Source organism: Oncorhynchus tshawytscha, linkage group LG04 (assembly GCF_018296145.1).
Source record: "Oncorhynchus tshawytscha isolate Ot180627B linkage group LG04, Otsh_v2.0, whole genome shotgun sequence".
Classification (NCBI taxonomy): Eukaryota; Metazoa; Chordata; class Actinopteri; order Salmoniformes; family Salmonidae; genus Oncorhynchus; species Oncorhynchus tshawytscha.
Genome location: NC_056432.1, coordinates 48,602,061 through 48,625,592, shown reverse-complemented (window position 1 = coordinate 48,625,592; position 23,532 = coordinate 48,602,061). Strand labels below are relative to the sequence as shown.

The 23,532-nt window shown below is 41.3% G+C and overlaps 1 protein-coding gene across 2 annotated transcripts in view; it reads left to right on the top strand.

Moving 5' to 3' along the window:
- The first annotated feature begins 369 nt into the window (after window positions 1-369).
- The window catches only part of LOC112249548 (rho guanine nucleotide exchange factor 28), a 51,114-nt gene continuing 27,951 nt past the window's right edge, over window positions 370-23,532 (top strand). The window contains exons 1-9 of one of the 2 annotated variants that reach the window (XM_042320840.1): window positions 370-513; window positions 704-981; window positions 4,996-5,191; window positions 5,422-5,533; window positions 10,208-10,250; window positions 18,339-18,434; window positions 19,520-19,643; window positions 23,046-23,199; window positions 23,471-23,526. In XM_042320840.1, the coding sequence (XP_042176774.1) occupies window positions 400-513; window positions 704-981; window positions 4,996-5,191; window positions 5,422-5,533; window positions 10,208-10,250; window positions 18,339-18,434; window positions 19,520-19,643; window positions 23,046-23,199; window positions 23,471-23,526 (1,173 nt within the window). In that variant the 5' untranslated portion in view covers window positions 370-399. The remainder of the gene's footprint in view (window positions 514-703; window positions 982-4,995; window positions 5,192-5,421; window positions 5,534-10,207; window positions 10,251-18,338; window positions 18,435-19,519; window positions 19,644-23,045; window positions 23,200-23,470; window positions 23,527-23,532) is intronic. The other variant, XM_024419351.2, reaches the window with a different exon arrangement.

Here is a 23,532-nt window from a genome sequence, read left to right as displayed (position 1 = left end):
AGTCTGCGTTGGAGTCATGCAGAAACACTGGGTGTCAGCCTCCTGTTCCCAAACAAAGACAAGCTACCATGCAGGATGTATGATGTCACATCCTGTGTTTGTGAAACATGACAAGGCATTTCTTTGGAAACCACATGGAAAAACAGGACTTTCACATATTGAGAGGAACATACTGTAGTTACATACTGTACTAAACTGACCGTAACTGATACCTTTAGTGTTTATATTTGTTTTTTTATATTGTCAGTGTTGTGTTTGTCCTCTTTGAAGTACCCTTTGAAGTACCCCAGAATGAATTGCCCCTTGGGATTAATGAAGTTGTATTGTACTAGTAGGAAAGGTAACTAATAATGTAATATAAAATTCCCCCTCTCTCGGTGTGTAGAGAAGAGCCAGTCAATGAGGAGGGCCCAGGCTCTGTCCTCTACTCTGGCTGCTGCCTCCAGACTCTCAGCCATGATCCACCAACCAGGGAAGGACCAGATGCACACTAATGCCATGCTGGTGGACCAGGTGAGTTGTCGTACCCAGGTTTTTAACCAGGTAGAATATGGTGGACCAGGTGATCTGCCACAACGAGGTTACAACCACGTAGATGCTGGTGGACCAGGTGAGCTGTCATAACCAGGTTATAACCAGCCATAACCAGGGATTGGACTGCTTTTGTCCCAGACACTGACCTCTCACCTGTGCCCCTGCTCAGGTGGATGACCTGGATATGAAGTACCGTTCTCCAGTGGAGGAGGAGGTGAGCTCTGTGCCACAGAGGAACAACCCTGCCTGGGACTCCTCCTTTGGAAGTCTCCCTGGCTCCATGGCTCCTCACAGGGACCAGGCCTTCCCCCTTCCTTCCTCTCCCTTGGCCTACCCCTTTCCTTTCTCTGGTGGTGGAAATAGGGGGAGGATCCAGCCGTCCGTCTCCCTCTCCTCTGGGCTCAGTCACAGAGGAACCAGTCAGCCTGAGAAGACCTGTGTACTGAGGTAAGTATCACACCCAAACACCCGCGCTCTGCTCTACCATGCTTGGTTAGTTATAGTTAAGTAAGGTCAAAAGCCGACCAAAAATATTTTGGGGGGGTTTTATAATATGTTATTGTTGCATACTTACTGGGGTCTCGAAGATCTCCATGTTAATGTATTTTGCAATGTAATTCCTCTAAAGGTGTCAATCAAAAACCAAAACTAACTTAAATGTAGAATAAGCTTTTTGGTCCATTACTGTATCCAGCACAGTAGCTGTAACAGCAGTAGGGGTGAAAGTCACAGGAAGTCACAATGAACCATTCTCTTTGGTCAAGATGCCGAGGTGAGCAGACACTGAACAGTGCGATCATTCTGCATCAAAGGACTTGTGGTTTCAGCTTCTTTTACGAAAGACAAATGTATGAATATTCATTAAGTCTAGTAGAAACTAAATGTATGAAAATGGAATAGGAAAGTGGAACTTGTCTGTCGGCAATGCATTAAAGACCATAATTGGTTAAAGAAAATTGTGATGAATAAAAAAGTATACCAGTTTCATTTAATGACCAAAAAATTGACAGCTGTGTCATGTAGATTGGAAAATATTTGGGAAGAGATTTTCGATGTACCGATTCCATGGCACATGGTTTATGAACTGATGTGCAAAATGACGCTGGAGTCAAAAATGAATATTCAAAATTCTTGCAACCAATAGCATGTTAGATACAGTTGAAGTCAGAAGTTTAAGATTACATTTAAACTCAGTGTTTCACAATTCCTGACGTTCAATCCTAGTAAAAATGCCCTGTTTTAGGTCAGTTAGGATTTCCACTTTATTTTAAGAATGTGAAATGTCAGAATAATAGTAGAGAGAATTATTTATTTCAGCTTTTTTATTCCTTTTATCACATTCCCAGTGGGTCAGAAGTTTACATACACTCAATTAGTATTTGTTAGCATTGCCATTAAATAGTTTAACTTGGGTCAAACGTTTTGGGTAGCCTTGCACAAGCTTCCCACAATAAGTTGGGTGAATTTTGGCCCACTCCTCCTGACAGAGCTGGTGTGACTGAATCAGGTTTGTATGCTTCCTTGCTCGCACAAGCTTTATCAGTTCTGCCCACAAATTTTCGATATGTTTAAGGTAAGGGCTTTGTAATGGCCACTCCACTACCTTGACTTTGTTGTCCTTACGCCATTTTGCCACAACTTTGGAAGTCTGCTTGGGAAGACCCATTTGCGACCAAGCTTTAACTTCCTGATTGATGTCTTGAGATGTTGCTTCAATATATCCGCATAAATTTTCTCATGATGTCATCTATTTTGTGAAGTGCACCAGTCCCTCCTGCAGCAAAGCACCCCCATAACATGATGCTGCCACCCCCGTGCTTCACGGTTGGGATGGTATTCTTCGGCTTGCAAGCCTCCCCCTTTTTCCTCCAAACATAACGATGGTCATTATGGCCAAACAGTTATATTTTTGTTTCATCAGATCAGAGGACATTTCTCCAAAAAGCACGATATTTGTCCCCATGTGCAGTTGCAAACTGTTTTCTGGCTTTTTTTATGGCGGTTTTGGAGCAGTGGCTTCTTCCTTGCTGAGCGGCCTTTCAGGTTATGTTGATATAGGACTCGTTTTACTGTGAATATAGATATTTTTTGTACCTGTTTCCTCCAGCATCTTCACAAGGTCCTTTGCTGTTGTTCTGGGATTGATTTGCACTTTTCGCACCAAAGTACGTTCATCTCTAGGAGACAGAACGAGTCTCCTTCGTGAGTGGTATGATGGCTGCATTGTCCCATGGTGTTTATACTTGCGTACTATAGTTTGTACAGACTAACGTGGTACCTTCAGGCATTTGGAAATTGCTCCCAAGGATGAACCAGACTTGTGGAGGTCTACAAAAAAAATTCTGAGGTATGGGTGATTTCTTTTCCCATGATGTCAAGCAAAGAGGCATTGAGTTTGAAGGTAGGCCTTGAAATACATCCACAGGTACACCTCCAATTGACTCAAATGATGTCAATTAGCCTAACAGGAGCTTCTAAAGCCTTGACATTATTTTCTGGAATTTTCCAAGCTGTTCAAAGGCACAGTCAACTTAGTGTATGTAAACTTCTGACCCACTGGAATTGTGATGTAATTCACTGTAAGTGAAATAATCTGTCTGTAAACAATTGCTGGAAAAATTACTTTTGTCAATCAGTAAGTAGATGTCCTAACCGACTTAACAAAACTATAGTTTGTTAACAAGAAATGTGTGGAGTGGTTAAAAAACGAGTTCAAATGACTCCAACCTAAGTGTATGTTAACTTCTGACTTCAACTATATACAGTGTGGAGAACAAGTATTTGATACACATTGCCGATTTTGCAGGTTTTCCTACTTACAAAGCATGTAGAGGTCTGTCATTTTTACCATAGGTACACTTCAACTGTGAGAGACGGAATCTAAAACAAAAATCAAGAAAATCACATTGTATGATTTTTAAGTAATTCATTTTCATTTTATTGCATGACATAAGTATTTGATCACCTACCAACCAGTAAGAATTCCGGCTCTCACAGACCTGTTAGTTTTTCTTTAAGAAGCCATCTTGTTCTCCACTCAATACCTGTATTAACTGCACCTGTTTGAACTCGTTACCTGTATAAAAGACACCTGTCCACACACTCAATCAAACAGACTCCAACCTCTCCACAATGGCCAAGACCAGAAAGCTGTGTAAGGACATCAGGGATAAATTGTAGACCTGCACAAGGTTGGGATGGGCTACAGGACAATAGGCAAGCAGCTTGGTGAGAAGGCAACAACTGTTGGCGCAATTATTAGAATATGGAAGAAGTTCAAGGTCAATCACCCTCGGTCTGGGGCTCCATTCAAGATCTCACCTCGTGGGGCATCAATGATCATGAGGAAGGTGAGGGATCAGCCCAGAACTACACGGCAGGTCCTGGTCAATGACCTGAATAGAGCTGGGACCACAGTCTCAAAGAAAACCATTAGTAACACACTACGCCGTCATGGATTAAAATCCTGCAGCGCACGCAAGGTCTCACTGCTCAAGCCAGCGCATGTCCAGGCCCGTCTGAAGTTTGCCACTGACCATCTGGATGATCCAGAGGAGGAATGGGAGAAGGTCATGTGGTCTGATGAGACAAAAATAGAGCTTTTTGGTCTAAACTCCACTCACCGTGTTTGGAGGGAGAAGAAGGATGAGTACAACCCCAAGAATACCATCCCAACTGTGAAGCATGGAGGTGGATACATCATTATTTGGGGATGCTTTTCTGCAACGGGGACTGGATGACTGCACCGTATTGAGGGGAGGATGGATTGGGCCATGTATCGCGAGGTCTTGGCCAACAACCTCCTTCCCTCAGCAAGAGCATTGAAGATGGGTCGTGGCTGAGTCTTCCAGTATGACAACAACCCAAAAGACACAGCCAGGGCAACAAAGGAGTGGCTCCGTAAGAAGCATCTTAAGGTCCCGGAGTGGCCTAGCCAGTCTCCAGACCTGAACCCAATAGAAAATCTTTGGAGGGAGCTGAAAGTCCGTATTGCCCAGCGACAGTCCCGAAACCTGAAGGATCTGGAGAAGGTCTGTATGGAGGAGTGGGCCAAAATCCCTGCTGCAGTGTGTGCAAACCTGGTCAAGAACTACAGGAAACGTATGATCTCTGTAATTGCAAACAAAGATTTCTGTACCAAATATTAAGTTCTGCTTTTCTGATGTATCAAATACTTGTCATGCAATAAAATGAAAATTAATTACTTAAAAATCATACAATGTGATTTTTCTGGATTTTTGTTTTAGATTCCGTCTCTCACAGTTGAAGTGTACCTATCATAAAAATTACAGACCTCTACATGCTTTGTAAGTAGGAAAACCTGCAAAATTGGCAGTGTATCAAATACTTGTTCTCCCCACTGTGTGTGTGTCTGTGTGTGTGTGTGTGTGTATATATATATATATATATATATATTATTATTATATATATATATATATATATATATTCTTTCTCTCTCAGTTCCAGTCTGGGACCAGTAGAGTGTGACAGTTGGGAGGAGGACACCCTGTGCCAGTCTCCCCCCTCCCTCCCCAACTTCTCATCTCCCTGGCAACGCTCCGACCTGCATACTAGCTCTGGGGACGAGAGGGACTCCTTTGACAACTTGTTGCACTTCAACCGTACACACTCTAACAATTCACACACACCTTCCAAGGTATTTCACACACATACACCCCGACTCCAGGTACACACCTGCCAAGTTACTTCACAGATATACACTCAGACTGCACACACTCACCTGCCAAGGTGTGATTGTATTGTGCTGTTTTAGTTGTCCCCACATTCGGTTACTGGTTAAATGTGGCTGAAAGCATCACTTACGTTCTCTAATTTTAGTGATACTCCCTCCCCTAATAATCTATGGTTCTTGTGTGTTTCGCTCAGGATCAGTCAGACCCACAGCTTCGTCTGCGCTCTTACTCCTATTCCTCCCCCAAGACCCAGCTTTCACGCCCCCTGTTCACCCGAGATGCAGCGATCTCTGACCTGACAGAAGGTCAGTCACCGTAAACCCCTGACCCCTGACTTCTCTCTTCCCAGGGCCATCCGCCATTTGTCAGACAGAAGCCTGTTTAGGATAACGTTGCAGCTGGGTTCTCTCTGTATCTCTTCAGGACCTGAGATCAACACAGTGAACTCTCGCTGTGTGTGTGTGTGTGTAACTCCTACTCAGTTAGCCATCATGTGTCTTTATCCTGTGTAGGTTGTGCATTCAGCAGCAGTGGCTGCTCCCTTCTTCAGGCTCTCTCTCTCTCTCTCTCTCTCTCTCTCTCTAAACTCTCTCCTCAACCCAGTTAGTAAGTACAGTCTTGAACAGCCCTTTTAGAAACACCGGTCTCCCGAGTTCTGCTATATGAATCTATGGTTGCGCTTGCTGATGTATGGGGCTGACCATATCGTCACTATTGTTGCAGTGATGTAGCCTGGGTGCCTGACTTCTACATTCAGCAGTCTTAACTTCTTGCGTCGAGCCATCCCGGATCCGGGATCGTGAATACAGCCTCAAGCTCATTAGCATAACGCAATGTTAACTATTCATGAAAATCACAAATGAAATGAAATTAATATGCTAGCTCTCAAGCGTAGCCTTTTGTTAACAACACTGTCATCTCAGATTTTCAAAATATGCTTCTCAACCATAGCAAAACAAGCATTTGTGTAACAGCTAGCGCAGCTAGCGTAGCATTTAGCATTAGCATTAGCAGGCAACATTTTCACAAAAACCAGAAAATCATTCAAATAAAATCATTACCTTTGAAGAACTTCAGATGTTTTCAATGAGGAGACTCTCAGTTAGATAGCAAATGCTCAGTTTTTCCTGAAAGAGTATTTGTTTAGGAGAAATCGCTCCGTTTGGGGAGTCACGTTTAGCTATGAAAAAAACCTGTATCCAGGAGTGTAATTATCCCCGCAGCTCATTAGCATAACACAACGTTAACTATTCATGAAAATCGCAAATGTAATTAATATGCTAGCTCTCAAGCTTAGCCTTTTGTTAACAACACTGTCATCTCAGATTTTCAAAATATGCTTCTCAACCATTGCAAAATAAGCATTTGTGTAACAGCTAGCGTGGCTAGCGTAGCATTTAGCGTTAGCATTAGCAGGCAACATTTTCACAAAAACCAGAAAATCATTCAAATAAAATCATTACCTTTGAAGAACTTCAGATGTTTTCAATGAGGAGACTCTCAGTTAGATAGCAAATGCTCAGTTTTGCCTGAAAGATTATTTGTTTAGGAGAAATTGCTCCGTTTGGTGCGTCACGTTTGGCTACCAAAAAAAAACGAAAATTCAGTCTTCAAAACGCCAAACTTTTTTCCAAATGAACTCCATAATATCGACTGAAACATGGTAAACGTTGTTTATAATCAATCCTCAAGGTGTTTTTCACATATCTCTTCATGATATATCGTTCGTTGAAAGCCTTCTCTCTCCTCTCAATCACTGGATGACTGCGTGCAGCTTGTAGATTACGCACCAATTTAGACAAAGGACACCGGGCGGACCCCTGGTAAATGTAGTCTCTTATGGCCAATCTTCCAATGATATGCCTACAATCCAAGAAGTTAACTACATCATTATCATATCAAGACAAACTGGCTGAAACAGGAACTAGACTGGTGCCCAGGCTATGGTGGGAGTGTAGCTATGGTTACAAAGTGCATGGTCCTGTCAGAATCCTATTTTGAATATAAACCTCACATTAACTTGAGGCCAGTCTAATACAATGATAACAGGATATGAAATGAACATGGGCTTGTCCCAAATGGTACCCTATTCCTATTTAGCATAGGGCACTGGTTTATACTACTGTACTATATAGGGAATAGGTTGCCATTTGGGATGCAGTACATGTGTTTTGTACCTTGAGGCTTGACAGTAATTCTCTTTGAGGGTTGGTTTGGTTTTGTTTCGTGGAAATGCTGTGGTTCTTTATGGGGAGATGGTTTTGTTTCTCTCATGGGGAAATGTTTTGGAATTGCTACCGTTTGTCTGTTATCTTTTTCTCCTCCTGTTCTCTCTTTCTGTGACCTGTTCTTCCTCAGCAGCTCTTTCCTGTATGTGTTTCTTCTCACTCTGTAGGGGTCTGCTGGACCTGGGGCTTTATAAATGTTCTAGTTTACCTCCCAAATGGCACCCTGTTCCCTATATAGTGCACTACTTTTGACAGGTTAATGGAAGTGCACAACACACTCGCCTGCCAAAGTTTAACATAGACAGATGTGTGATTGTATTTGTAGCCCTAATGTGACCTTTTTCTTCACAGATGACATACTCAAACTGTCAATGTTTGTCAATCTAAGTAACAAAATAAAAAAATCCCCATCAAAATCTATCACTTTATTAAGCTATAGATATATATTTTTGCATGGACTGGTCTAAATCCACTGCATCCGCCTATGTCGGCCTTCCTCATCTGCGGTGGAAGGTGGCCGAGCTACAGTGGTGTTTAAGAACATGAGACATCCCGAATATCACAAAAACGTCTCATCTGTTTAAAAAGATGAGATTCTCACAAACACGATCGTGTTCTCCGTTTTGTTCTACGACCCCCACAAGAGTCACTGGACTCGTCTGACGGTAACCAGCTACCGGTTAATAAAACATTATGGAAATATGAAGGTACAGTTGAAGTCGGAAGTTCACATACACTTAGGTTGGAGTCATTAAAACTTGTTCTTCATCCACTTCATCCACACAAATTTCTTGTTAACAAACTATAGTTTTGGCAAGTCGTTTAGAACATCTAACATCTAAGTAATTTTTCCAACAATTGTTTACAGACAGATTATTTCACTTATAATTCACTGTATCACAATTCCAGTGGGTCAGAGGTTTACATACACTAAGTTGACTGTGCCTTTAAACAGCTAGGAAAATTCAAGAAAATTATGTCATGGCTTTAGAAGCGTCTGGGACAACGCAGCCTTCATACCACTCAGGAAGGAGACTCGTTCTGTTTCCTAGAGATGAACATACTTTGGTGCAAAAAGTGCAAATCAATCCCAGAACAACAGCAAAGAACCTTGTGAAGATTCTGGAGGAATCAGGTACAAAAGTATCGATATCCACAGTAAAACGAGTCCTATATCGACATAACTTGAAAGGCCGCTCAGCAAGGAAGAAGCCACTGCTCCAAAACCGCCATGAAAAAGCCAGACTACGGTTTGCAACTGCACATGGGGACGAAGATCGTACTTTTTGGAGAAATGTCCTCTGGTCTGATGAAACAAAAATAGAACTGTTTGGCCATAATGACCATTGATATGTTTGGAGGAAAAGGTGGAGGCTTGCAAACCGAAGATCACCATCCCAACCGTGAAGCACAGGGGTGGCAGCATCATGTTTTGGGGGTGCTTTGCTGCAGGAGGGACTGGTGCACTTCACAAAATAGTTTTCCTGCCTCATGATGCCATCTATGTGGATATATGAAATTAACATCTCATTACATCAGTCAGGAAGTTAAAGCTTGGTTGCAAATGGGTCTTCCAAATGGACAATGACCCCAAGCATACTTCCAAAGTTGTGGCAAAGTGGCTTAAGGACAACAAAGTCAAGGAGTGGCCATCACAAAGCCCTGACCTCAGTCCCACAGAACATGTGTGGGCAGAACTGAAAAAGTGTGTGCGAGCAAGGAGGCCTACAAACCTGATTCAGTTACACCAGCTCTGTCAGGAGGAATGGGCCAAAATTCACCCAACTTATTGTGGGAAGCTTGTGCAAGGCTACCCAAAACGTTTGACCCAAGTTAAACAATATAATGGCAATGCTACCAAATACTAATTGAGTGCATGTAAACTTCTGACTGACTGGAAATGTGATAAAAGGAATAAAAGCTGAAATAAATCATTCTCTCTAATATTATTCTGACATTTCACATTCTTAAAATAAAGTGGTGATCATAACTGACATTAATCAGGGAATTTTTACTAGGATTAAATGTCAGGGATTGTGAAAAACTGAGTTTAATTGAATTTGGCTAAACTTCCGACTTCAACTGTAGGTTTGTAGCATCAAAAAAGGGGGTTAAATATGTGTCCAAAACACAAATATTTCCTGAGCTTCTTATATCCCCTAGATGTAGGACAGACACTTCAAAACCTTATTCCCTATGATTTATATTCTGACTGTCTGTTTTGCCATTTATGAATGTGATCTTCAATACATTTCGATGGGATGTAGTAGTATAGGCCAAATTCAATATTTTTTTCCCAATTATTTTTTTAATACCTACTGGGGTCCTAAAATTCTAAATCAAATAGATAATAATCCATGGGATGACCATCTTAAAATAATTAGATATGTTAGCTTTGTAGATCCCCCACCAATTTAAAATAAGTATTCCATCTGTGAGTATGTCATCTGTGAAGAAAGAAGGTATACTGTATATGATGCAATATTATCCCTAAAACATTAACATTTACCATACATTTGCAGTCTTAGCAAATCTGACCTAGGTATAATTGATCATTGCTTGTGATCCAAATGGCACCATAGTCCCTATGTAGTGCACTACTTAGAGTATTATCTGCCCTGGTCAAAAGTAATGCACTATATGGGAAATAGGGTGCCATTTGCTTCTGGTGTTTATTAGTTGATGGGGACTCCTGGTGAGTCTCACTTTCCTTGTTACTCACATTACTGTCATTCCTTGTTACCCTTCCAGAGCATAGAGACTTCAACTTGACTGAGACACCCAGAGAGAAGAGGTATGGACAATATTTCATTCTACTGTATTTATTTTAGAGTCTTTTCAATGCCCCACTTTTCTAGTGTGTGTATGCATGCGTGCTTGTTTGTGTGTGTGTGTGCACATTTGTGCGTGTGCCTGTGTGTGTGTAACACGGTCTTAGTTGCCTCTCTAGTTTAGCCCTGTGGTCAGTGACTGGCTGGGCAGGATGTGACATACTCCCTGTTACATGGCCCACGGGTCAGAATAAACTCGGATTACAACCTCAAAATAACACACACACAGACACCACAAACAGGGCTTTCCTAAACATCTGAACTCATACACAACTTTTTGAATGCTGTAGTTTTGGAAGTGATACTAAAACAATAACAACATGCATCATCATTTGAAACAGATATAGTTGTTGATTTACTTGTAATTATTTACTTGTCCATAATGTTTTATTTATCTGGTGACGTTATCAGATTGTTTGTAAAGAGTCTTTTCCATGTACGTTTTTTTTAAAATCATTCGTGATGACTCATACTTGCGTCTCAGTTCATCTCACTATAACGTCTCATAACGTCTCGTTGAAGAAACATTAATGCATTGCTAACAGCACAGAGAGCATATGGGATGATGGTATAGCTAGTTAAACTACATACATTATCTCAGTTAATACACAGACAGTCTTACTCCGTCTCTACAACATCGACATTCTAAAATGGTATTCCATTTTAACACAGACGGATGATGTCCATATTATTGCCAATATGCAAGTCTTGCTAAGTGGATGGGTCTCTACAGAAGGTGTAAACTGCTCAGCCAAATGGTTACTTGCATAGTAGCAATATATGAAATAGATGGTGTCAATATAAATAAAATAATATGCAGTATGTACAAGAACAATATCAATAACAATATCAGTGATAGACGAGGTAGTTACATTCATAAAATCAGGGGTAAAGTGGCTGAGCATCAGGATTTAAAAAAAATAGTAGCATCAACGTATGTTGATGTGTGTGTTAGGTGTTTAGGAGAGATTCATTTGAATAGAGGCAATGCAGATAGTGCTGATGACTGGTCCGTCTGAACCACGCATGAACAAGGGAATCTATATTAACAGAGCCTGTTAATGTCCTGCCCTTGACTTTGGTTTAGGGCATGTGATGTCCATAGCTTTTTTGGCGCAAAACTCCTAGGTGTGTCCAGTCCAGGTGGTGCTTGTACAGGCTGACCATCTATGGGAGGAAGAATGTCAGCATTGCGCAGAAGCTGAAACCTCGTCCAGACTGAGTACGAACACTCCTTGGCGACAACATCACCAGGTTCCAGAGAATCGAAGATGTAAAACAGGGAATAACAACAAATCTGAAGACATTACAACTTTGCACAACATCAATTCAGCTCCCAAGTTTATATAAGAAGAATAACCTCATACGATGCAATGAAAATTATTTTCACCTGAAGTGCTGGTACTGGTTGATCTGTGGCAGCGGCCTGAAGTATTGAGTCAGGTGTTGTTGCCAGCCGTAGCTTTCCACCAGCACCGTATCATCCTCCAATCCAACCAGCTATGGGATGGGGACCCCTGTGACAGTGCTGTCCTTCACAACACCATGACGTGCCTTCATAAATCAAGTTGTTGACTTGTTGTGGTATTCCTTCCCAGCAGACATCAAACAAGCCGCACTTGCGAGGAGTTAAAAAGTAGATGGGACCTGGCTGCATAGGGTCAGAAGGATAGAGCACCTGCAAACAACAAAAGAACAGTAAGACAAATTATAATTAATTGTCTCACCCCTGTCAGTCTGTCTTTACGCAGCTCAGTAAAAGGGATGGTGCCAACAGAGCTCTAAGGAAACTTTGCAGTATTTAGTTTTTTTTTGTGTACTATTTTTACATTATTAGCTCAGGAAATGTTTTGTGTTATTACGTACAGCCGGGAAGAACTCTTGGATATTAGAGCAGCGGTAACTCACCAGAACGACCAGGAATATGATGTTCCCTGGAGCAGATCCTTAGTTCACTCTCCCCAGAGCAATTTAACTTATTCCAGAGGCCGACCCAAAATATTGCAGGCGGAGGAGAGTCACTTGAGGTGGCCTGCTGGTTCGACTTAGGAGTATATTACTTGCTAATATTCAGTCTTTGGATAACAAAGTAGATGAGCTGAGAGAAAGGATTTCTTTCTAGAGAGACATCGGGGCATGTAATATACTTTGTTTCACGGATACATGGCTCTCTCGGGATACTCTGTCGGAGTTGGTAAAGCCAGCAGGATTCTCAGTACATCGCTCAGACAGGAATAAATATCTCTTCAGGAAGCAGAAGGGCAGAGGGGTGTGTTTCATGATTAGCGACTCATGGTGTAATTCTAAGAACTCAAGTCCTTTTGTACACCCGACCTCGAATACCTTACAATCAAATGCCGACCATATTATCTCCCAAGAGAATTCTCCACCGTCATTTCCACGGCCATTTACATCCCCCTTCAAGCCGATACCACTACCGCCCTCAAAGAACTTCACTGGACTTTATGCAAACTGGAAACCACATATCCAGAGGCTGCATTTATTGTAGCTGGGGATTTTAACAAAGCAAATTTGAGTACTAGGCTGCCGAAGTCTATCAATATACCGACTGTACTACTTGCGCTGCTAAGACTCTCGACCATTGCTATTCATACTTCCGGAATGCTTACAAGGCCCTCCCCCGTCCTCCTTTTGGCAAATCTGACCACGACTCCATCTTGCTCCTCGCTTCCTATAGGCAGAAACTCAAACAGGAAGTACCCGTGCTAAGAACTATTCAAAGCTGGTCTGACCAATCGGAATCCATACTTCAGGATTGTTTTGATCATGTGCACTGGGATATGTTCCGGGTAGCTTGCGAAAATAATGTAGGCGCGTACACGGATATGGTGACTGAGTTTATAAGGAAGTATATAGGAGATGTAGTACCCACTGTGACTATCAAAACCTACCCTAACCAGAAACCGTGAATAGATGGTAGCATTCACCGCATTTAACCATGGCAAGGTGATGTGGAATATGGCAGAATATAAACAGTGTAGTTATTCACTCCGCAAGGCAATCAAACAAGCTAAACGTCAGTATAGAGAAAGTGGAGTCGCAATTCAACGGCTCAGACAAAAGACGTATGTGGCAGGGACTACAGACAATCATGGACTACAAAAGGAAAACCAGTCACGTCGCCAAGAACAACGTCTTGTTTCCGGACAGGCTAAACACATTCTTCACACGGTTTGAGGATAACACAGTGCCACCGACGCGGCCCGCTACCAAGGACTGTGGGCTCTCCTTGTCTGTGGCTGACGTGAGTAAAACATTTAAACGTGTTAACCCTCGCAAGGCTGCTGACCCAGACAGCATCAATAGCCGCGTTCTCAGAGCATGCACAGACCAGCTGGCTGGTGTGTTTACTTGCATGTTTAATCTCTCCCTATCCCAGTCTGCTGTCCCCACATGCTTCAAGATGGCCACCATTGTTCCTGTAGCCAAGAAGGCAAAGGTAACTGAACTTAATGACTATCGCCCCGTAGCACCCACCTCTGTCATCACGAAGTGCTTTGAGAGACTAGTCAAGGATCATATAACCTCTACCTTACCTGCCACCCGAAACCCACTTCAATTTGCTTACTGCCCCAATAGATCCCATGCCCCAGTACTTTGTATCTGGCCATGTTGAACCTGTAATCAAACCCACAAATGCTGATGCTCCAGATACACAGCTAAAGAAGGACAGTTTTATTGCTTGTTTAAAATTAGAACAACAGGTTTCAGATGTTCTAACATGATTGCAAAAGGGTTTTCTTATGGTCAATTAGCCTTTTAAAATGATCATCTTGGATTAGCTAACACAATGTGCCATTGGAACACAGGAGTGATGGTTGCTGATAATGGGCCTCTGTACGCCTATGTAGATATCCCATAGAAAATCTGCTGTTTCCAGCTACAATAGTCATTTACACATGAATAATGTCTACACTGTATTTCAATTGAATTTGATGTTATTTTAATGAACAAAAAATGTCATTTTCTTTCGAAAACAAGGACATTTCTAAGTGACCCCGAACTTTACATATGCAAAAATTTCGAAAAACCTGTTTTTGCTCTGTCATTTTGGGGTATTGTGTGTAGATTGATGAGGGGGGAAGACTATTTTATCCATTTTATGTACTAAGGTACAGTAACTTATGGAATTGTTTTAAGATGGTCGTAAAATTAATAATTTAGCCATTTGATTTTGAATTAGGCCTTTGTTGCTGTAGCCCATAGAAATGCATTGAATATCTTGAAAAACCATGAACAAAGGCTCCAAAAACACTCAGTATAGTGATGCAGGTCTTTAGATGTTGTATACGGACACACCCGGCCTGCACCGCTGTATAGGGGAAATGGCTTGAGTCGCACAAAATGGAATAAAACATTGCAGATATAGTTCGTAATGAAACAAGCACAACATCTAAGGAACTCCATCACTATACTGAGAGCTTTGTCATTTCTAAAAGGGCGTTATTAGGGTGTTTTTCGAGCATTTGTTCATGTTGGATGAGGAAGTGAATCATAATAAAGGTCTCTAGACCCTTCTATAACATGCCATGCCATGCAGCTGCAAAGTTAAAACACCCTATCACCCAAATATTGTTGCTTTAAAGGGTAGGAAGCATTTCTAGTTTTACCTCACCAGTGTGTGGTCAAAGACTTTGTGACTACAACTTACTAAGTATAAGTTACTATCTGGTTACTTATAAGTACAAACATAATGTTTTGGGGTTATTACATATTTATTAACTTATTTCCGTATATCTTCTAAAATACCCACAATGCGCTATTTCTCAACATCATGTGGAGGATCTACTCTGGGTTACTGACTTCATATGCTTGCTCAGTAGCTAACTCAAGCTAGCTAATGTTAGCCACACCTCATGCTCTTCACACCTCATGCTCTGTATTATCTTGTGGGAACCCGCTCTGGTGCCTTTTTGCTTTGGGCTCAAAACGAAGGAGAAAATCATATCTGCTTGCTCTAATTGTACTAGGAGTCCTCATCGGTTCTCCTTTTATTTATTTGTATTTTTCGCCATTGTTCTCTGTGAAAAAGGATACGGTAGTTTTGTAACTTTTTCAACCTTGGCTTAGTGCTGCACGCTAGGTGACTGAGACAAAGCGGATTTAACTTTATTAAGAAAACAGCCCTAATGTTGGAAACAAACATCATTATGTTGTCATCCAAAATCGCATTTATTTATTTTCCTAGCTGTAGCACACAATATTTTACATACAGCAGTTCTTTTCAGGGCGAACGAGTTTTGTCTGCTTCATGTTTTCATTTTTGCCATGGAACAAATATCGTGATACTCGTATCGTCACATCCCTATCTGGAATCAATCTTTTTTTCTCACTATATAGCTAGTTAACGGATTTCCCTGACTCTCCCTAGGCCCCGTGAAGCGCTCGTGAGCCCCTCACATTGATTGATAACTCAGCCTGCGCTCTATTAAAAGTGATGTCATTGAATTGGCCCTAGCCTTAAATCTGTATGTCTTTGCTCTCTCTTTGTTTTTGATCTGTGGTTATGTTTTAGTTGTGTTGTGTTGTGTGGTCTGCTGTAGTTGGGCTCTAGGCTGGTAGGGCAAACGTTAGCAGGCTAGTTGGCTAACAACCTTGCAAGTTGATTTGTAACAATAAATTCATAAAGTAGTTGCTTGTAAGTTATCAAAAAATGTAATTGAAACCAGTAGTCATACAATTTAGTTTAATTTGAAGTTACACATTGTAAATTACTATATTTTTGTTGGAGTTTATATTATAGGGAATAGGCTAGCTTGTTGGGTCCTCTATATTACATCACACCCCAGAAAAACATTTTCCGACATGACGTTGGCATTCTTCAGAATTCTGATTGGCTTTATGTAATAACTCGAAAAATAGAAAAGTGAGGTGTAACTTTGAATGGGGACCTTTGATGCATACACTAATGCAAATCTATCTGTTACATGTGGTTACGTTTATGCTTCCTGCCCCTTGACTTTTTCCACATTTTGTTGTATTGAAGTCTGAATTTAAAATGGGTATATATTATGGGTATGCTTGTAATCGTTAAGGACAGGGGAGTTCTTCAGGATTTAAAAGATATGGAATGGAGCTAAGCACAGGTAAAATCCTAGAGGAAAACCTGGTTTTGTTTGCTTTCCACCAGACACATGGAGATTAATTCCCCTTTCAGGAAGACAATAACTGGGGTTGCTTTCCAAGAAGACAGTGAATGTTCCTGAGTGGGCAAGTTACAGTTTTGACTTAAATCGTCTTGGAAATCTATGGCAAGACCTGCAAATGGTTGTCTAGCAATGTTAAACAACCAATTTGACAGAGCTTGAAGAATTTCGAAAATAATAATGGGTAAATGTTGCACAATCCAGGTGTGTAATCAGTTTTGGTAATCCGTGGCTGTATTGGAGGTGGAGTGGTTTCACCTCTTTTCCTCCATCTCCATCTCAGTGTGCTTCATTCTATAGCTTGACGACTCCTGATATATCCAGGAGTGATACGTATACATTTTGTCTTCATCTGTTATTGTCTAGTACAGTTTTTTTGCTAACTAGGTCAATCTACTTTAGTAGGCTGCCTGTCTTCCCATTAGCCTACTTACTGTGTGAACTGCAGACTGCTATTAACTTGCAGATGATTGTTGACACATCAACCAGGATTAAGGGGTATGGCAATTTGTGACTATTGTTTTGGTGGCTCGATCTACAAGGCATTAAAAGTTGATCACCAAACATTTCTGTAAAAAACAACAACGCTAAAGCCTTGCGGTCCTAATGATTATTTTTTGCGCTGTTGGCAGTAGGTGCATTTGATTGAATGAGTAGAGCAAAGTGTTTCAATAAGCTTGGGTTGTTATTATTAACACCTTGTGTATTTTTTCACATCAAGGAATATTTCACTTTCTCTGGTCATACGAGTAACAACATGAATTGGTGCATGAGGCAGAAATAATGCAATGCGACTTGAGTTTCACCATCAGCTGGAAGACTGTGTCCCCTTTTCTGAGATGAGGAGGAAGGGAGAGAGGAGGGACAGTGAGTCGGGTGAGAGGCAGCCTCACTGCTGCGCTCTCCCTCCCTCCCATCAGATGCAGGCCATCAGTCCAGTAAAAAAAAAGAAGCAAATTATTACGCTCACTCAGCTGTGCCTCACAAGTAATACAACAAATTATCCATACCAGTGTGATCATATACTTAACATTTTGAAATATAATTAAAAAATGGACTGAGAACAACATTGGCAGGGCAGTTCAATCATAGCCAATATGTAGTGATAATGTATTGGGCTTATAGCCTACTGCACAATGTCACGCCCTGACCATAGAGAGCCTGTTATTCTCTATGTTGGTTAGGTTGGGGTGTGACTAAGGTGGGTCATCTAGGTGATTATATGTCTATGCTGGCCTGGTATGATTCCCAATCAGAGGCAGATGTTTTTCCTTGTCTCTGATTGGGGGATCATATTTAGGCAGCCATTTCCTCTTTTGTGCTTTGTGGAATCTTGACTATGTATAGTTGCCTGTGAGCATATTTGTAGCTTCACGTTTAGTTTTGTTTGTTTATTTTTTCGTTTTGCTTTGAGGTTCACACAGCAATAAAGATGTGGAACCCAGATCACGCTGCGCTTTGGTCCAGTTATTATGACGAATGTGACACACAATCCTTATTGCTATAGAACTGTTTTTAGTAGATTAATATTGCATAGGTTTATGTTTTTTAAGTCATGTTTAAAAAATCTGAGCGGTACTCAAAGTGATCATGACTCAGAAAAGTTTGGTGACCAATGCTCTAATCAAATCCAGACATATTTAAATGTAATATGCTTCAGAATGACAGTTATGGTTTTGGCTGGAAATACCGGGAAAAGTGATTTATTCTCAGGATGGAACATTTGTAAAATACCTGGAAAATATTCAACCCTAGCGTACATGTGCTTAGACCACCAGGCCATGAGGCCTGTGCAGTAGCCTCAAGATCTGTTGAAAAGGGTTCAAGACAGACCTGGTAAGCAGTGACCTCCAGAACTCAGTCATTCAGTGTGTTTCACCATAGGGATGTGGGTTTCCGTAAGAGGGTCCAGTCTGCTGAGGACGAAGGCAGCTCGTCATCATCACTCCAGCACCTCACCCTCTCAGAGTTCCTTAAAGAGTATGTCCCATTTCACTAATCTGGCTCCCATGCCACGCATGAGTAGCGCACGACCCACCTATAATAACCCATTAACCCTGGCCCACCATTTTCTTGGACTAAGCCTGGTATGCTCCAGGGTGAAGTTTCCACTGGATACAGATCTAGGATCAGATTACCCTCAGACAATCTTAACCTTAACCATTAGTGGGGGAAAGGCAAAACTGACCTATGATCAGTGTCTAGTGGCAACTTCACCCTACTCTGACTTGTTCACCCGATCTAAAAATGTTTTAAACTAATCTAATAACAACTCAATATGACACCTACCTCTTTACAAAACTGAACCATACCGCAACTTCTTAACCAGCCATGATACACTTGTCTTAACACTATCCAAAAGTTTTTATTATATCTATATATTAATTTATTTTACCTTATTTTACCAGGTAAATTGACTGAGAACACATTCGCAGTCAACTTAATGACCAGATCCCAACGGGCTTTTGTCTAAAAGTAATGCACTATATATGGAATAGGGTGCGATTTGGGAGGCAGCCCTTTTCTTTGAAGTCTGTTACACCAGATGTTATCAGTATGGCTCAGTTCTGCTTTGACATGGAAAGACTGTGTATTGCATTGCATGTACTCTAACTGTCCTCCTGCCTCTAACAGAATACCTATCACCTGGAATGTCTACTCTACCTACTAGTAGTGTTATGAATAGCTGACATTATGTGTCAAGGTCATGCCTTGAATAGCATCGATGCATAATTTAAACTGTTGGGTTATTCCAAACTTTCCAAGTATGTTACTAAGAGTGCTGGTCTTTTTGACCAGGGGTGGCCAATCCTGGAGGCCAATCAATTTATCATGGTCTTCAATCTCTACACCCTGAATAGTTTTAGTCATGTGTTAAGGTGTTTGAGTTGACCACTCCTGGTCTAGATTAATGAGATCAACCTAGCTAGCCTGGTCCCAGATCTGTGTGTGCTCTTACCAACTCCATGGCTCACTGTCAAGCCAGAAACAGACTGTAACCCAGGCTAAAACCTAGCTTTACTGTACTATGGAATGTAATACTGAAATTCCTTTCCTAAAAACAGAATTGAGGACGAGGAGTGGGATAAATACATAATTCCCTCCAAAGTTGAGTCAGAGAAATACAAAGTCAGCAGAACCTTCAGCTTCCTGAAGAGCAGGATGTCCAGCCCACGTAACAAGATCAAGGTGAGCGCTGCGGGGTGAAGTTTCCCCTAGGTACAGATCTAGGATCAGCTTCCCCTCCCCCAATCATAACCTTAACCACAAATAGCAGAAATGCAAGAATGACCCAAGATCAGCATCTAGGGGCAAATTCAACCTACGTACACCCAAGTGAGAGAGACAACAAACACTCTGTTGGTTATTCTCCAAGTTACAACAAAATATACTGTAGTACTACAGCAAAATCCAGTTCTTGGGTTAAAAATTTAAGATAATCCACACCAGACGTGCTACTGGACCTGTTGGACTCTCCCACACAAACCTTTAAACACCTCTGTCAGGATTACTATTCTGCTGGGAGCCATTTTTCGGGAATGGTGCCTTTGCTCGGGGAAGGGAAAATTCCCTTTCCATACAGCTTAGCAACAGGACACAATGAAAACATCCTCAAAAATAATCTACAGACCCCCAGCGCAGGACCAGGATCCAAAACACATCCCATTATACTCAATCAGTCATATACCCATGTGCACTGAAAAGAACACAAAAATCCAATAAACTTTTATTTGTCACATGCTTCCTGAACAACAGGTGTAGACTAACAGTGAAATGCGTACTTAAGGGCCCTTCCGACAATGCAGAGAGAAACAAAGAGAAAAAATAGAAAAATAATAACATGAGGAATACAATGACAAACAATAACTTAGCTATACATACAGTTGAAGTCGGAAGTTTACATACACTTTGGCCAACTACAATTAAACTCCATTTTTCACAATTCCTGACATTTAATCCGAGTAAATATTCCGTGTTTTAGGTCAGTTAGGATCTCCACTTTATTTTAAGAATGTGAAATGTCAGAACAATAGTCGAGCATGATTTATTTCAGCTTTTATTTCTTTCATCGCATTCCCAGTTATTCAGAAGTTTACATACACTCAATTAGTATTTGGTAGCATTGTCTTTAAATTGTTTCACTTGGGTCAAACATTCCAATTAGCCTTGCACAAGCTTCCCACAATAAGTTGGGTGAATTTTGTTAGAGCTGGTGTAACTGAGTCAGGTTTGTAGGTCTCCTTGCTCCTTCCTCGCTCAAACTTTTCCAGTTCTGCACACAAATGTTCTATGGGACTGAGGTCAGGGCTTTGTGATGGCCACTCCAATACATTGACTTTGTTGTCCTTAAGCCATTTTGTCACAACTTTGGAAGTATGCATGGGGTCATTGTCCATTTGGAAGACCCATTTGCAACCAAGCTTTAACTTCCTGAGTGATGTAATGAGATGTTGCTTCACTATATCCACATCATTTTCCTGCCTCATGATGCCATCTATGTTGTGAAGTGCACCAGTCCCTCATGCAACAAAGCACCCCCACAACATGATGCTGTCACCTCCGTGCTTCACGGTTGGGATGGTGTTCTTGGGCTTGCAATCCTCCCCCTTTTTCCTCCAAACATAACAATGGTCATTGTCGCCAAACAGTTCTATTTTTGTTTCATCAGACCAGAGGACATTTCTCCAAAAAGTAAGATCCCCATGTGCAGCTGCAAACCGTAGTCTGGCTTTTCTTTATGGCGGTTTTGGAGCAGTGGCTTCCTCCTTGCTGAGTGGCCTTGCAGGTTATGTCGATATAGGACTTGTTTTACTTTGGATATAGATACCTTTGTACCGGTTTCCTCCAGCATCTCCACAAGGTCCTTTGCTGTTGTTCTTGGATTGATTTGCACTTTTCGCACCCAAGTACGTTAATCTCTAGGAGACAGAACACGTCTCCTTCCTGAGTGGTATGACAGCTGTGTAGTCCCATGGTGTTTATACTTTTGTGCTATTGTTTGTACAGATGAACGTGGTACCTTCAGGTGTTTGGAAATTGCTCCCAAGGATGAACCAGACTTGTGGAGGTCTACAATTATTTTTCTAAGGTCATGGCTTTCTTTTGATTTTCCCATGATGCCAAGCAAAGAGGCACTGAGTTTGAAGGTAGGCCTTGAAGTACATCCAAAGGTACAGTGCCTTGCGAAAGTATTCGGCCCCCTTGAACTTTGCGACCTTTTGCCACATTTCAGGCTTCAAACATAAAGATATAAAACTGTATTTTTTTGTGAAGAATCAACAACAAGTGGGACACAATCATGAAGTGGAACGACATTTATTGGATATTTCAAACTTTTTTAACAAATCAAAAACTGAAACATTGGGCGTGCAAAATTATTCAGCCCCTTTAAGTTAATACTTTGTAGCGCCACCTTTTGCTGCGATTACAGCTGTAAGTCGCTTGGGGTATGTCTCTATCAGTTTTGCACATCGAGAGACTGACATTTTTTCCCATTCCTCCTTGCAAAACAGCTCGAGCTCAGTGAGGTTGGATGGAGAGCATTTGTGAACAGCAGTTTTCAGTTCTTTCCACAGATTCTCGATTGGATTCAGGTCTGGACTTTGACTTGGCCATTCTAACACCTGGATATGTTTATTTTTGAACCATTCCATTGTAGATTTTGCTTTATGTTTTGGATCATTGTCTTGTTGGAAGACAAATCTCCGTCCCAGTCTCAGGTCTTTTGCAGACTCCATCAGGTTTTCTTCCAGAATGGTCCTGTATTTGGCTCCATCCATCTTCCCATCAATTTTAACCATCTTCCCTGTCCCTGCTGAAGAAAAGAAATATCCAATAAATGTCGTTCCACTTCATGATTGTGTCCCACTTGTTGTTGATTCTTCACAAAAAAATACAGTTTTATATCTTTATGTTTGAAGCCTGAAATGTGGCAAAAGGTCGCAAAGTTCAAGGGGGCCGAATACTTTCGCAAGGCACTGTACATCTCCAATTGACTGAAATAATGTAAATTAGCAGAATCAGAAGCTTCTAAAGCCGTGACATCATCTTCTGGAATTTTCCAAGCTGTTTAAAGGCACAGTCAACTTAGTGTATGTAAACTTCTGACCCACTGGAAATGTGATACAGTCAGGCAACCTGGTATCACACCAGAGAACACACACAGGAAATAAACCTTTTAGCTATGAGGACTGTGGAAAGAGTTTTACGACATCTAACCATCTTATTGTACACCAGAGAACCCACACTTAATTAAGTGAAATAATCTGTCTGTAAACAATTGATGGAAAAAATGACTTGTGTCATGCACAAAGTAGATGTCCTAACCGACTTGCCAAAACTAGAGTTTATTCATATGAAATTCCTGGAGTGGTTGAAAAAGGAATTTTAATGACTCCAACCTAAGGGTATTTAAACTTCCGACTTCAACTCTACATATTACTGTGCAATAGAATATGTCACTGTCTACACAACAGTAGCAGGTAATAGCAACATCTGACTGTGCCTTAATCGCTCTCTCAAGCTCTCTCTTCCTCACTAAAACACCCCCCACCCATGGCTTTGGCTTCTCTGGGGCTTTCTGCACTGCAGGTGAAGGATGGAAAAGAGAAGACTGGAAAGGAGAAGACAGGAGCAACTAACCTACACCAGTTTGTGCCAGTCTCTCCCTCAGGACCCTCTGGGCTGTCTGTATATGTGGCCTGTGACAAGCCTGTCCCTGGGAAAGAGTTTCTGCAGTGTACCAGTGAGTACTGTACTTTTTGTCGCTCTGTATTCCCTGTAGGGGACTATTGCTCAGGTCTTTGGCCATGTCTAATAACAAGGCAATTTGATAGTAATTCCAATCCCTTAATTAAGATTGCTAATTAGAATTTTTTAAATAAAATCTTTAATGCTAACATGGAAGATAGTTTGGTCAAACTCTGTGCCCAATTGGCTCTGCTGATCACTAGTATCTGATTACTGTGACAATTAACATATTGAGTGAAAGTCATAAAATGTCACTTCCTCCCTAGACTGCTCTCTGAGTGTCCATAAGGGCTGTCGTGACTCGACTGCAGCATGTGGGAAGGTATGG